The 16,764-nt window shown below is 36.6% G+C and overlaps 1 protein-coding gene across 2 annotated transcripts in view; it reads right to left on the bottom strand.

The window, feature by feature from the left end:
• Positions 1-2,650: 2,650 nt before the first annotated feature.
• Positions 2,651-16,764, bottom strand: part of Caf1-55 (chromatin assembly factor 1 p55 subunit) — a 215,614-nt gene continuing 201,500 nt past the window's right edge. For both annotated transcript variants that reach the window (XM_090396934.1, XM_090396935.1), the window contains one exon: positions 2,651-3,189. In XM_090396934.1, coding sequence (XP_090253060.1) covers positions 3,121-3,189 — 69 coding nt within the window. In that variant the 3' untranslated portion in view covers positions 2,651-3,120. The remainder of the gene's footprint in view (positions 3,190-16,764) is intronic.

Raw genomic sequence — 16,764 nt, 5'->3', positions numbered from 1 at the left:
AAATAGAATCAGCAAAGCTGATTGGCATAATAGGAAATCAACTGAATACACTAATGTAGCTGTATACAAAACAGTGTTCAAGCCAATTTTAATTGATGGATCTGAGAGCTGGGTTAGAAAAAAAAAAAAATTGATGAAAGCAGGAGACCCACATAAATGAGAATTCTCAGAATGATTAGGGGAGTGGATAGATGACAATCATATTTAAAATGAGGATATTAAGAAGGAACTTGAACACTGTTAACATGGTCACTTAAACATAATGATAGAGGAATGGTTAGTAAAAAAATTTTTTTTGTTCTTCCGAGGAGAAAAAAAAAAAAAAAAAAAAAAAAAAACAGATCAGGACCAAGATCTAGGTGGATTGATATAGGAAGGGCTTTAAAAACATTGAAATATAACTGACAATATTATCGTTTTGACAGCTATCAAGTTAATTTAGAAAAAAAAATTATATGGTTCTCATCCAAGAAAGGGTTTTTGTGTAATACCGTGCCTGACTAAAGATTTTTTTATTTTTATTTCTTTTATATATTTTTTAAATTTATTTTTCTTAGTCTGAAAACCATGCTCTGGAGACCAGACATGGAACTTATTTAAGCCACTTCAGGCCTCCAATAAACAGGGTGGTCTTCCAATGTGCAATGAAATTGATCCCCTACCTTTTAAAGACAATCATAAACATCTCTGTCAATGGCAAGATTCGAATCCACAGCCTCTTGGTTAGAAAGTGGATACAATAACCACTTGGCCAATTAGTCTGGCAATTGCCAATACGAAGTTACTTAAACTTCAAATTAAAGAAATGTGGTATACTGTGCAGTATTTCCTTAATTTACACTTATTAGAAAACAGTAATTTATACTAGCTGTACATCATTGAGTTTCTGTCAAATCAGAAAAGTAACATTCACCTCAGCAGTGTATCACTTTTCCCCTTCCTGCAAGTAGTATTCAGGATGATCAATGCAGATTAACCTTTATCCCCCCTCTGTTCCTATCCTCTTAATAAATGGAGGTGACTAAGCTGACTGCTGAAGTTTTAAGGTTATTATTTTTTATTTTAATGCTACAGACTGCATGTTTAGAAAATTTATTTAAAATTATTATGAAAATTTCAGGTAAGTGGAATTAATTTAACTCAATGCAGCACTTAGAAATTTAAACATTAATTTTGGATTTTCATCATCTTCTAGCTTGTTCCCTTATCTCTCATTATTGTTTGCTTCATGAATGTTTCTGCCAATCTTTTGCATTTTACCAATGAATGATTTCCAGCCATTTCCACTGTTCTGCTTTGTGATTTCTGTTATTCAGTGAATTATTTTATTTCACAAGAATGAACTATGGGTATTTTTATCCTAAATTTGCTATAGCAAAACTGCACTATAACAAATTATGTCTTTGTTCCTTAGGGGTTAGCTACAGCAATCATCTACTGCAGATGTATAACAGTGGAGATGTGTGCACCATTATTTTACACTTGATTATACAATAAACCATCTTCATGAACTTCTCTCAAATCTAAATAAAATATAGACTATATATTACACTGTATAATGCATCCCATACAACTGAAGCATTCTGAAAAGCTTTTCTATTTGCACCTTGTAAGTTTGTTTTCAGATCTATCAAACTCAAGTACAGATCATTGTTACAGTTTCACAATTTCTTAATTACATGTGGTTAATCTTATCCAGAACACTCACTATGGAAATCGCTTTAATTTTCATGTTCTGTTTTATTCTCCTTTTTACTGATGGGAACTATAACAGCTCTTCTTTAATGACCTGGAATTGGACCTTCTGACTATCTAATGAATTGAATATCTATTCAACTGGCTTTTAACATTTCAACTTTTTGATAGCTTTTCTCGAGTATTGATATGTACTCCTGATCACATTCCTTTTGAATTTTTTCTTCTGCTGTTTTGAGACTTCTGCTTTCATTTAGCAATCTTTTGAATTAATTATTACAGACACCTAAAACATCTATATTCACTTTATCATTGCTTTTAAAGTGCTCTGGCTGCAACTTCAGGGTTCTGTAAAATTTACTGTTCCTGCAGGATCAGCTTTTCTTTTTCATTATTTCAGCTACCTTCTTTAATGATTCAAAAAAATTCTCCACTTCTTCCTTAGAGGATCCTTCTATGAGACCACAAGTACAACTAAGTCATTGTCCAATAACCCAAATTTTAATGTTTTTGCCACCTAACTTGATTTAATAGATCCCGCCATTCAACTAAATTATCTGCATTATTACTGTCGAATATTACAGCTACTCCTGATCATTAATTATTGCCTAAATATAATATCTGGTTGTTATTTAGATGATCTTGCATGTTTTTCCATTGGTCACAACATGCATTTTTGATGTGGTATTTCTCTAATTCTTCAACAAGTGATATGCCTTTTGATTCCAAACTGTTTCTAATTTAATCACAGATAACAAGCAAGACTGGTCACATATTACAAACAATATTTTAATTTCACTCAGCTAGTATGATAAGTAAAATTTCTGGTTATAACTAGATGTTTGAGATGTAGGTAGTACTTATAAAAGACAAAGCATGTCAGTTTGATCAACGAAAGTTTATATAAAATTTTCTTCCTTTAATCATGAAGCTTTTTTTTTTGTTATGAACAGTATACAAATCAAAATGGTATTTTATTTTATTTTACAAGAACAAGGCTGAAAATTACAACATGCGGAGAACACAGAAAAATAGTATGGAAAAAAAAAAAAGAAAAGGGGGGGGGTAGCTTTTTATTCATCTTCACATTCCTTACCCGACTACACATGGCAATTGTAGTCACATTATGTTATTGTTACACATGTTAAAAATCTATGAAATGTGAAAATGAAAATGGCCAGATAAATGTGATAATTACCTTTGGTGATCATGAAAAGTGGTATACGGAACAGCTCTGTAATAAAAATGAGAATGTACAATTCAGCAGTCTCACAAGACCACTTGTATTTTCATTGACATGTTCCAGAACATAAGTTACATTATGATGCAATTACAGGAACAATATTACTATGCTGTACAACATATTTTCAATATGGATGTTCCCATGCGTGGAGAATTATATATATCTGTACTCAAATTAGATTTTCAGGATGCTGAAGCTTCTAACTCAGATGCAGGTGTTTCAGGTTCTTCATCATTGTAAATGTTTTCAGCCTAATAATAAACCAAACATAAATTAGAGACATTCAACAAATGAGGAACAAAAATTTCCATAATTAATAAAACTACAACATATCTCAGCAGCAATTTTATGTTTTAGTCAACCTAACATAACCCTGTTTTAAAGAAAATCCGCAAGTGTTTAATCTAAACCAATGGATTTGCTAGAATAAAAGCTAAGAAAATACTGGTATACAAATATGTAAAGAAGATGGATATAATGATACAATAGAAACTAGTAAAGACATGAATTAAGGAAAATGCTACTCTCATGTTGCAAATGCTATGTTTCCCATGAGTTTTTGTGCTGCTTTCAGACATTTTACAAAACCAATTTCGGGTAGGCAAATAAATTCTTAAAGGTGTGATAAGAAATTTTCTGCCATGTATAAATATTCTAGCAGTATTCTACACCGTGCAGAGGATTTTGAGTGTCTCCTTAAGCTTGAGGAGACACTCAAAACTACATATTTTGAGTGTCCACCTCAAGGATCAAATGCCACAATCTTCACGTTAAACTATCTAAACTGCTTCTTGGCTGATAAACTTAAAATATTTAATACTGATAGGGGAAGTTTAATCAAGAAGTTTCAAAGTTTTTTTGACACATCCTGAAAAAAACCTGCTCACATTATGATAACCACTGAATTTTTTAGCAAAAATATTACAACAGAAAAAAAAAGAAGCAGACATCATTAGATCAAAAAACATAAATCCTCCAAGAAGCAATTTATCCAAGGGAGAAAACATTAAAAAAAAATCTAAAGCCAAACCAAAACATAGTGACAATCAAAATACATAAAGGAATGTTAATGTGATCCTACATTTAGTAGATTATAACAAAATAAAAGAATTATTATTGGATATATCAAGTATATAGGAGAATGGGGAACTGGACAATGAGACTTTGCCTATGGTCCCACAGAAGGTTCTACTAAGGTAGAAGTGGAGGAATTTTTATGAGGCTATAGAGAAAGCAACTGACACAATGAAAAAGGAAAAGTTGGTCCTTGTTGGGGACCTAAATAGCAGAGTAGGAAATGATTGTCAGACATAAGAAAATATTTTGGTAGAAAAGAGCAAAGCTAATAATAATGGCAAATATCTGTTGGATTTCTGCTCAGGACATGGACTGGTTATTACTAACACCATGTTCCAACGTAAAAATGTGCACAAATTCACATGGAGAGAAGAGGCAAGAAATAAGAAAAGTCTCATTGACTATGTTATTGTTGATAGTGATGTTTTCTCCCTGGTGCAGGACACCAGAGTGTACAGAGGATTTGAAATTGGAAGTGATCACTATTTAGTCTTGAGCAGGATAAAATTGAATTTCATATTCAAAAGAATAACATGTAAAAAAGTTTTAAAGCAAATAAAAGTTGAGCAGCTCTCAGATATGAACTGTAGACTAAAATGCACAAAGATTATTGAAGAAAAAATGAAAGAGGCTCACTTTGGTGAGTACGGGCATGGCAAACCCGAGGTACCTGATGCTGGACCATGCCTTACTTAATGTAATATATATCTGTTATATTATTCTGTAGACTGGTCCCTCCTCTTCTTTCTCCTTTCCCCCTGATGCTATTAGAGTATTCGAGGGCTAGGGTTGAGTCTTTCCTATCTTGCTAGGTCATTTAGTCTTATGCAGCCACCGAAGGAGGCAAACTAGCCTCAATAGGTGCCGGTCCCAAGCCGAGATAAATGCGAGGGTTGATGTCAGGAAGGGCATCCAGTCGGAAAACTTCAGTGCCAACTCAAACTATGATTATGAGTCAAAGAGAAAATGATATTATAAGGGCTAGGGCGTACCCCTTAAGCGACGCGCAGCCACATCGCCCTACAGCTGCGAGAAGTGGACGAGGGCTACCACATCAAGGGCGGGTGCAGTTAAAGAAGTGAGCCCAGCAGGTGGAGAGGATGTTGCGAGTGGGAACACTGAATGTTGGAAGCATGACTGGAAGGGGAAGAGGAAGTTGGACATTTTATGTGTGCAGGAGACAAGGTGGAAAGGCAAAGGAACTGGGAGATGGATATAAATTGTTTTACTCTGGAGCGAATAACGAGGGAAGAAATGGTGTAAGAATTGTGGTGTGTGGCAGAATGAAGGGTGAAGTACTGGATGTGGGTAGAAGGAACGACAAGATCATGCGAATGAAAGGGGAAGAGCGGGTGGTCGTATTATGTGTATATGCCCCGCAAGTTGGTTGTACAGCAGAGGAAAGATGAGTTCTGGAACGTGTTAGATGAAGAAATGAGGGAATTGGAAGAAAATGAGATGGTGATTGTCGGAGGAGACTTGAACGGGCACATAGGAAGACAGAATAGAGACTGTGAAAGGGTGCATGGTGGCCACGGAGTGAGAATGATGAACTAGGAAGGAGAGAGGGTTGTGGACTTTGTAGTAGCGTTTTTCTACAAGAGGGAAGAACATTTGATAACATTTAGGAGTGGTAACAACAGCTCACAAATTGACTACATTTTGACTAGAAGAAAACATCTTAAGGTTGTGACAAATTGCAAAGTAATTCCAACAGATCAAGTAGCACAACAACACCGACTGCTGTGCGCAGACTTTAAAATAAGATCGAAGATAAGAACTTCTGGTTGCCATGGGATGAAGACAATTAAGTGGTTTCGCTTAAAAAGAGGAGAGTGTGAGGAATCGTTTTAGGGAGAGGGTGTTAGAGATGATTTCGGATGGACTGGAAAGTGTACAAGATTGGTGGAAACATAATTCAAAAGTAATCCTGAGCTGTGCAATCGAGGTGCTTGGTGAGACATCTGGAAAGATTAGAGAGCAGAAGGAGGGTTGGTGGTGGAATAATGATGTACAAGTGGCAGTGACAGCTAAGAGGAAGGCAAAGCAGAAGTGGGATTGAGTCAAGAGTGGAAGAGGACAGAGAGGTGTACAAAGAGAGAAAGCAAGAAGCCAAGAGAGTTGTGGCACAGGCAAAGGCATATCAAGATCTGTATGATCAATTAGAAACAAATGAAGGACAGAGATAAATTCACCAACTAGCGAAATGTAGAAATAAAGCAGCAAAGGACATCTTACATGTGAGGCAGATCAAAGATGCTGAAGGAAGAGTATTATGGAGGGATGCGAAATAAGAAACAGATGGAAAATATACTTTGAGGGACTTTTGAATGAGGAAAATGCAAGGACTCACAGAGGAGATGGGCAGCCTTCTGAGGGAATGGTGAGAACATCAGTAGAATGGAAGTGACGGAGGCCATGAAGAGGATGAGGAATGGAAAATCTGTGGGCCCCGACAGAATTCCAGTGGAGGCATGGAAGGCACTGGGGGAAGAGGGAATTGACCTGCTGTGGGACCTGTTCATGAAAGTTTGCCAACAGGAAAATATACCCAAGGAATGGAGGGAGAGTACTCTTGTTCCCATCTACAAGGGTAAAGGGGATGCACAAGACTGTAAAAATTACAGAGGAATAAAGTTGATGTCCCACACAATGAAGATCCTAGAAAGGGTTCTTGATGGTAGATTGAGGAAGGAGGTGGAGATTGCAAAGGAACAATTTGGCTTCATGCCTGGTAGATCAACAACAGATGCTATCTTTAGGTTACAACAGATGATGGAAAAATATCGAGAGAAACAAAGGGAGCTACATCTGGTATTTATTGATCTAGAGAAAGCATACGATAGAGTGCCAAGGCAAGAAGTCTGGAGGTGTCTGAGGGAGAAGGAGGTGCCAGAGAAATATGTCAGGTTGGTGCGGGAAATATACAGAAATGTGAAGACAAGTGTTTGGACCTGTTTGGGACAGACAGAAAGTTTTCAAGTAACAGTTGGCTTGCATCAAGGGTCAGCATTAAGTCCGTTTCTGTTTAATATTGTGATGGAGGTGGTAACAGAGGAGGTGAGAGAAGATGCACCTTGGACAATGTTGTATGCAGATGACATCTTGTTGTGTGTAGATACAAGAGAAGAAGCGGGAACTAAACTGGAAAGATGGAGAAAAGTACTGGAAGAGAGAGGTATGAGACTGAACAGAAGTAAGACAGAGTATGTGTGTTGCGCAATGACGGCGGCGGCCAGGAGACAGATCTGGAGCTGGAAGGAAATGTCATCAGGAAGGTGAGACTTTAGATACTTAGGTTCAACAGTGGAAGAAGATGGAGGAGCTGAGAAGGAAGTGGGATGCAGGATACAAGCAAGTTGGAGGAACTGGAGGGAGATGGCCGGAGTGTTATGCGATAAGAGGGTGCCGATCAATCTGAAAGGCAAAATTTATAGGACAGCAGTGCAGTGAGCCCAGCTATGACATATGCTATAGAAACTGTGGCCCTGAGGAAAAATAACATCAGCAGGATGGAAGTAGCAGAGATGAGAATGCTTAGGTGGATGTGCGGTGTGACCAGAAAGGATCGTCTGAGAAATGACTATGTCAGGGGAACAGTGAAAGTTACGAACTTAGGAGCGAAAATACAGGAGGCAAGGTTGAGATGGTTTGGTCATGTGATGAGAAGGGAGGACGAATATGTGGGAAGAAGTGTCATGCAGATGGATGTGCAAAGAAGGCAGAAGCGTGGGCAGCCAAAGAAGAGATGGAGGGAGCTGGTAGAAGCGGACTTGAAGATGAAGAACTTGGATGTGGTGACAGCCCAAGACAGGAAGGTGTGGAGGAGACTCATTACAAACAGTGACCCCACTTAAGTGGGAGAAGCTGCAGAAGAAGAAGAAGATTCAAAAGAATAACATGTAAAAAAGTTTTAAAACGAATAAAAGTTGAGCAGCTCTCAGATATAAACTATAGACTAAAATGCACAAAGATTATTGAAGAAAAAATGAAAGAGTTTGAGAACAGGAATCAAACCTTGAAGATTCAGTGGCAAACTCTGAAGAAAACATTGATTGATTCTGCCAGAGAGGCATGTGGTGAGGTTGTCTGCAAGGATAAAAAAATCAGAACTCTGGTGGACACAAGAAGTTAAAGAGGCAGTGAAGGAAAAGAAGAAAGCATATCAAAAGTTCCTCTCAAATAAGTCAGCTTGTGCTCTTAGAGAATATAGAGACAAATGCAAGAATGCTAAACACTGTGTAAAACTAGCTAAACAAAAGTCATGGGAGGACTTTGGCAAGAATATAGAAAATAAATATCAAGAAGGTGGCAAAATATTCTGGAGGTTGTTGAAGAAGCTTAGTAATGGAGGAAAGAGTGTGTAAAAAGAGTTAGAGATGATAAAGGTGATATGAAAACTGGAGAAAAAGATATCCTTGAAGTATGGAGTAATTACTTTGAAAAACTGCTAAATGAAACAAGCAGTGATGACAGCACAGTAGTAAAAAACCACTGACCAGACATGCAGTCAGGAATACATATCCATACTTGAAGTAGAAAAAGCCATCAAAGGCTTGAAATGTCGAAAGGCAGCTGGAGTAGATGATATTCGACCAGAAATGCTGAAGTATGGTGGTATAAGAATCTTACAGTGGCTGCACTGCATAGTTCAGAAAGCCTGGACAGAGGGACGAATTCCCGATGATTGGAGTAGAGCTCTCATAGTACCCATATATAAAAAGGGAAATAAAATTGAATGTGACAATTACAGAGTTATTTCCCTACTGAGTGTTCCTGGCAAGATCTATGTAAGTATACTTGAGAAACGGTTGAAGAATTGTGGAAGAAAAGCTTGGTGAAGAACAAGCTGGATTCAGGCCAAACAGAGGCTGTCAGGATCAGATCTTCACTTTACGACAAATAGTTGAGAAAGCATGGGAATATAACAAAGATCTGTATTTAAGTTTTGTAGATTTGGAAAAGGCATATGATAAGGTGCCAAGAGAGAAGCTATTCAATACGCTGCAGTTATATGGTGTCAATGGGGCATTATATCAAGCAATACTTAGTCTTTATTTGAGTTGTAAGTCAGCAGTTAGAATTGAAGGAAGTACAGGGAGATGGTTTAATGTTAAATCTGGTGTGAGACAAGGATGTACATTATCCACTCTGTTATTCATTATCTATATGGATCACATTATGAAGGAAAGTGGTATTAAACATGATATCAAAATTGGAGATGTTAATGTCAGCTCTTTGCTTTATGCAGATGATGTTATACTTCTAAATAAATCTGCTACAAGTCTGCAAGATTCTCTGACTAAATTGAACAGCTGTTGTAATAGATATGGTATGAAGGTCAGCAATAAAAAGACAAAGACAATGAAAATAGGCAGAATCATTGAAAATGTCAACTGTGTTGTGAATGGAGAACCCGTGGAACAAGTGAAACATTTCAGCTACTTAGGCATGATTTTTAGTGAAGATGGTAAATTAAATATAGAAATAGACAACAGAATCAGCAAAGCTTTGATGGTAGGAAGTCAATTGAATAAATTCATATGGAATAAGAGAGAAATTAGTCAGAACACTAAATTAACTGTATACAAGACAGTGTTCAAACCAGTTTGAACTTATTGATCTGAGAGCTGGGTCAGAAGTAAAACACTTGACCAAAGACTAGAGACTGCAGATATGAGAGTTCTGAGAAAGATTATAGGCGGGAACAGATGGCATCAATAGCAATATCATATTAAAAACGAGGATATTAGGAAAGAACTTGACATTGTCAGCATCCAGGAATGCGTTAGCAGAGCTAATCTCAGGTGGTATGGTCACCTCAACAGAATGGGCTAGGAAAGATTAGCAAAAGAAATGTTCTCTGCCAGGTTGGCAGCAAAACAACCCAGAGGAAGACCAAGATATAGGTGGATTGATACGTAAAAAGTGCCTTAGACGATAGAAATATAAGATCTGATAATGTTGGAGTCTTGACAAGTAACAGACTGATTTGGACGAAAATTATAGATAGCAAGTTAGTAATGATATAATTTTTTCATGTAGTACTATCATATCCTGTACACCCCTTGTGGGTACACGGCAGGAATTTGATGATGATGATGATGAAGTATATAGGCCAATAAGCAGAAATTCTCCAAGTGAAATAAATAAATAAAACTATTAGCATGTTTAGAAAATTCCAAGATGTCCAGTGAATACCATGCCTAAAGGTTTTTTTACCTGCAGACAAAACAAGACTTTATAGGTTACCTAAGGTCTACAAACTGGGAACCCTACTTTACTGTGGGGGTCCCAGTTTATGGATACCATAAACCATCTCACAACTTGCTAAATATTTGGCATCTTAATTCAGACATATTGCCAAGACATTATCCAAAAAAAAAAAAAAAAAAAAAAAAAAAGTAAATCTTTAAAAATACACAAACCTTCAATTACAGTACTGTATAGTAAGCTTCAGTGCTTTTAAAAAAAAAAAAAAAATACTTAAATCAGGTCACTGGGACAACTAGCTCTATAACTAAATCGAAGGTGTAGCAAGGCTACTTCATTTCCCCCAACTAACTCACATATTAGAAATCATTGGAACTTTGGCAATGAGTATGGTCCTTCTCAAACCCAAGCTTGGATAAGGTATAGAGAGATGCCTAGAACAAGCCTTGGCCATCATGGTCAACAGAATCTAACTAATTTCCTAAAATATCCATTAAAAAAAAAAGTACTTAAGCTTTCTTGATATTCTATACATCCCAAACTCAAAAATACCCTACCACCCCAACAAAAAGAGCAAAAATAACATCAAATTTCACACAATGAAAAGCAGTTACATTTCCCCACCATCCAGGGAATCAATACACAATTCATTATTAGTAGCTTAACATGAATGGTAGACATACTTGGCAACAAACTGTTTAAAGAAATTGAAGGTACCATGATGGGCAGTCCTATATCACCTGCTTCACTGATTACTTTATGGATAACAGAGGATTGAATTTTTAACACCATTTCTCTTCAACCTCGTATTTGGACAAAATTAACTCCATAAACACTCACATCAATATAATAGTGTGAATCTAGCAAGTCTTCCCTTTCTGGATACCCTAATACTTGGTAATAGTGAATTTTCTGTTTAAAAGAAGCACCAGCAGGTATATCCATGCAGTTTCACATCATCATCCTTGTATTAATAATCAAAAACCTCATGTACAAAGCAAGTACAATTTGTTCTTCTAAATTCTTCTATTAGAAGAATTAATACTCACTATCACTTAATGGATATGTACAAAACCATGAGCTCAACGATTGATAATCAATCGAAAGTTGACAATTATCATCCTTTTGCCAGATTACAATCTGATGTTAAAAGGATCTGCATACACTTAAAGAGACTTCTGAACGAATAGCATGGTTTCTTTGCAAATATAATTTGTATACCACCCTCACACCACCTTGGAAGTGATCTTCTTTCCAACCACCTATTAAGGATAAATTATCACCTTTATCCTTGCACAGTGTTCATGAAATACCCTGTTCCTGTTGACTTTGCTATTTTGGACAGACTAGCTGTTATATTGATATCAGAATCCAAAATCATCATTCAGGCTTGCTTCTCATGTCATCAGCACTAGATACAGAGTTCACTGGAATCAAAGAAAGATGTTGCACTTTGCACTACAATTGCTTTATGATTTAAATATGATCATTTATTTTTTTTGAATCATATGAAGCCCTATTTCACCGTCCTAATCTTAATCAAACAGACTGTATGCCTATCTCTAAGTTTTGGGAAGTAATTGCAATCAATTGTTTATAATAATTATATAACTATATCTGTTTCTCTGGAACTTCAACGGTGTTTCCTCCTACTTGGTCAGCTGTGACTGAGACATGTGGAAGTATACACATGCTGTACGATTCATTCTTGTGTTCATATTTTAAATGTTGTAGCCAATTCTCTCGCTTTCTTTCTGAATGATGCTCATGTTACATTGAGTACAATATATATAAGAATTAATCAATTCTAGCTTCCTTTACACATATCATTATTTTAAAATAGCATCGCAATCTATTAATCCCTAATGAACTCCAACTGGCACCCTCCATAACTACAGCTCATCCCATCTCAGTCATCCTAACTACACAATGCATAATACCTTTCATAAGATGAACAGAATTTTTGCTCATGTTAGATTGATATTCCTTGACAAAGGTTGCTAAACCTGGAATCCTCTCTATATGATTTGCTCTAATGCCTCGATCAACTTGTTGATCTCTGAACGACGATTGATTTCATACAATGTAATTAACCAAACCGAGGTTATCTTCCATGGAAACTTTGTCCATAAACTGGCTCTGCTTCGTTAACTTCATAGATCAAGGTAGGAGGGAAGCCAAATTATTTGCTGTCACTCATGATCTAATACAAACTGTTCACCTGCCTACCAGAATACCAGATACTCCTCATCAGTCTCCACACACCCTGGACCTTTCTTCAGAAGCTCTCTCACACACACATCCCAAACAAGTTTGTTTGGGGAGAGAGAGAGAACTGCTGAAGAAAAGTCCCTCTCTAGATGTTTGCTCTCCTTTACTGGGTGATCTGCTCTCATCGATTCTCAACCTCAATATTCGATTAGTCATCATGAGGCATTTCAATGATGATATTATGGGAGGACCATAATGACCCCCAGGTTTTCTTTTTTCATGGTTCAATTACTGTTTTTATTACCACTGTTCTAATCCAAACAACACTTGCTTTGACCAAATAATTGTAACAATCCTTCCAGGAATGAGGGTCTTCATTCGGTCCACTTTGCTGTAAAACCAGGACTCTATCTAAATTCTAGTTTGCTAACAATTATGCCAAATTAGTCCAAGATAAAAATTCAGCATATATTCAGTGACTCAAGTCAAACTCCAGCTTCTCATGTTAATGCTGGAAATAAGTGTAAGCAAATCATCAATAAATCCTGAGAGTTTGTAAGAGCTAAATGCAAAATGTCTTGCCTAATGCTCAAATGGTGTGCACTGTTGGGATGTGAAAAAGGTGGAGACAAGGAAGGCACAAAGCTACATCAAACATTGTTAGCAAAAAATCAGATGACTTGACTGCCATTTAGCAAAATCCAAAGAGAAGGCAGATTTCTTGGTATCAGTCTTTTCCACCAAATCTTTTACAGATGACCAAGGTAAATCACCTCTTGCTATGCCATGAACTGCTCACAACATGCCATGCCCCTTCTCACCCTACGGAAATCAGAAAATTTTTGAATTCTTGATAGTATACCTTTAGATGTGTTAAAAATGTGTATACTAGAATTAACACTTGCACCTAGACAATCATATTTGACTGGCATCTATCCAAGAAATGGAACCAAGCCTTTAAAAGCTCATCCTTAAAAATGATGGCAGTTAAACCATCCACTCACTATTCTCACTTCAATACTCTGGAAAGTAATGCAGGTCAATTAATGTCCAGCTTCTTCATTGCCGGGAGAAGCTGGACATTAACTGACCTGCATTACTTTCTAGAGTAATGAAGTGAGGTTAATGAATGGATAGTTTAACTGCCATCTTTTTTAAGGATGAGTTGGTTTAAAGGCTTGGTTCCATTTTCTTGGATAGATGACAGTCAAATATGAATGTTTAGGCACGAGTGTTAATTCTAGTACACAAATTAGTTAGATCAATTTATTAGTGATTCACCAATATGTGCCAGTCTTGTTTTATTTTAAAGCAGACCTGATCAATAACACTAACCCCTCTGGACACCATGGAAAAGTTTTGAGGAACTCCTGTGGCCATCTTTGATGTCCTCCCATACATAAAGTTTCCAGTTACATAAAGACACACTTGTCTTTATGTAACTGGACTGGCTTCCTCTCAACAGATTTCCATCAATGATGCTGGTGTATCCAGGCTGTACTTAGCTTATGCTCTTTCTCCTATATAATGATGGCCTCCTCTATCCTCAAACCCATCTACAGTTTTACTGACAACAGTACTCCATTCCTCTTCTACATCCAAGAACCTCCACAGCCAATTTTTTAAACACTGATCTCCTTACCACTCTCAAATGGAGTGAAGATATTTAGTCAATTTCAATGCTATCAAAAAGTTGTACCTCATTTCCTGGAAAAAAGTGTATCCAGGCTGTACTTAGCTTATGCTCTTTCTCCTATATAATGATGGCCTCCTCTATCCTCAAACCCATCTACAGTTTTACTGACAACAGTACTCCATTCCTCTTCTACATCCAAGAACCTCCACAGCCAATTTTTTAAACACTGATCTCCTTACCACTCTCAAATGGAGTGAAGATATTTAGTCAATTTCAATGCTATCAAAAAGTTGTACCTCATTTCCTGGAAAAAAGATTTGCTTCCTCCCTCTTACTTTTGATAATGTTGTGATATGCAACAAAAATTACTTTTCTGTTTTTGGCTAACTTTCACATCTAGTTTATCATGGTAGAAACATAGACTGAATTCTTTCCATCTCAACTCCTAATACTATAAATCTCAAATCTCAAAGAATTCAACTGTATAGAGAAGAGAGCAATCAACTTACAGTGTAGACTCACTGTAATCACTTTCTCACAGATGCTCTGTTTTTGCATTGTCTTTTTTTTTTTTTTAATAGTACAAGTACATGGTGTGCAACTCCACCAAAAAGCCATTATCATTACTCTGTTTGTTTTTAAATGTAAGAACACAAACAGTCACTGGACAACATCTATACACAGTTCAACTCCAAATTTACTGAACCAACTCCTGTCTTCTCTCTTAATTCCATTTATCTCACATTGAATATATTATGGTCTAATACACAACAGAAGATGCTTAAAAAGTGCCGTGTTGTCTTTGTCACACTAAAAAAAAAGCAGTGCAAATAGAGGTTGTTCAGGTTCTGCATGTTAGTTTTTTAGTTTACCATACTAATGTGCCAGATGATGGGGTGATTGTGCAAATATCTTCCAGTATTGTGTAGGCCTTGTGTAAATAGAAAATAAAGAACCATTTGGAAGGCACGTAACTAGTGTATACGGGACAGGTACACAGTTATCTGATTCTCTTTCTATTGTGAAGTGGATTTTAGGATGTTTGCAATTTAAATGTACTGAACTAACCTATATTCACTACACCTTTTAGCTATAACCACCAGAAAATGGAGAAAATACTAACTCATCCCACGACAAAAAAACTCTCCTTAATACACAAGTGAAAAAATGAGTTAGATGGGAAGATGCCATGACACCTATATCATTTACAGCAGCCCTGGAAGAAATTTTTTTTAAATGGATTGGAAAAACAGAAGAATTATGGTAAATGGGAATTCATAGACAACTGTTTACCTAGACGACATTATTCTTTTAGGAAACTCTGTGGAAGAACTCCAACAAATGATCAATGAATTGAATACAGAAAGGAAAAAGAAAGGATTAAATACATCACTAAAAGACCAGTACAAATGGAACACCACGAAATTGATATAGTAACCTCAATGTTACCTGGGTTGATCGATTTAGGGTTTTATCGCACAAGGACAGCAAAGGTCATGCTGTGCCATGACATGGGTTACAGCAGCACACAGGGTGCTGATAGGTAAATAAATAATTATAAGGTGATAAATTAGTGAATAATATAATTATTTATTTGCCTATCAGTATTACAGATGTACAAAGCTGATAACTGAGTAAATAAAATGTATATACAAGGCTTAGTATCTACATATAAACAAATTTATAATCAAATGCCTGAATAAAATAATGTCTTGCCAAAATTTAAAAACATCATGCAATTTGTCTTCTTTCTCATGTGAAGTGCTTGCACTCCACCAGAATATGACTAATGGTAAGACAGGTGTTACATTTCTCACACATAGGCGGGCCATTAGCCCTCAATAAATAATGTGTGAGATGACTGTAACCTATGTGGAGCCTAACAAGAACAATTTCTTCTCTTTTGTTCTCATGTTGACTAGAATACTAGTGCTTAATCTCATGCAATTTGCTTGTCAGTGCTTTCTGCCAGGAGTATTGCTATTGGGCATTTAACTTTGATTTTATAACCAGTATGAAGTCTTTATAATGGACCATCAAACAGTTTGTTAAGAAAGTATGAGCTGATCTTGCAGCTGCATCTGCAATGCCATTTCCCTTAATCCCAATGTGGCTGGGAACCCAACACAACCAAACATCAAAATTCATCATTATCATCAAATTCCTGACATGTACCCTCAAGGAGTGTACAGGATATGATAGTACTACATGAAACATTTACATAATTACTAACTTCCTATCTACAATTTTCCTGCAAATCAGTCTGTCACTTATCAAGACTCCAATATTATCATTATCAGATCTTATATTTCTGTCCTCTAAGGCACTTTGTACCGTATCAATCAACCTATATCTTGGTCTTCCTCTGGGTCGTTTTCCTGCCAACCTAGCAGAGAACACTTGTTTTGCTAATCTTTCCTTGCCCATTCTGTTTAAGTGATCATACTACCTGAGATTAGCTCTGCTAATGCATTCCTGGATGCCGACAATGTCAAGTTCTTTCCTAATATCCTCGTTTTTAATATATTGCCATTGATGCCATCTGTTCATGCCTCTAATCTTTCTCAGAACTCTCATATCTGCGGTCTCTAGTCTTTGGTCAAGTGTTTTACTTCTGACCCAGCTCTCAGATCCATAAGTTAAAACTGGTTTGAACACTGTCTTGTATACAGCTAATTTAGTGTTCCGA

The sequence above is a fragment of the Typopeltis vanoorti genome, chromosome 8 (genome assembly GCF_054136105.1).
Source record: "Typopeltis vanoorti isolate ZY-2024b chromosome 8, IOZ_Tvanoo_1.0, whole genome shotgun sequence".
Taxonomy (NCBI): Eukaryota; Metazoa; Arthropoda; class Arachnida; order Uropygi; family Thelyphonidae; genus Typopeltis; species Typopeltis vanoorti.
This window is presented reverse-complemented; position numbering and strand designations above follow the sequence as displayed.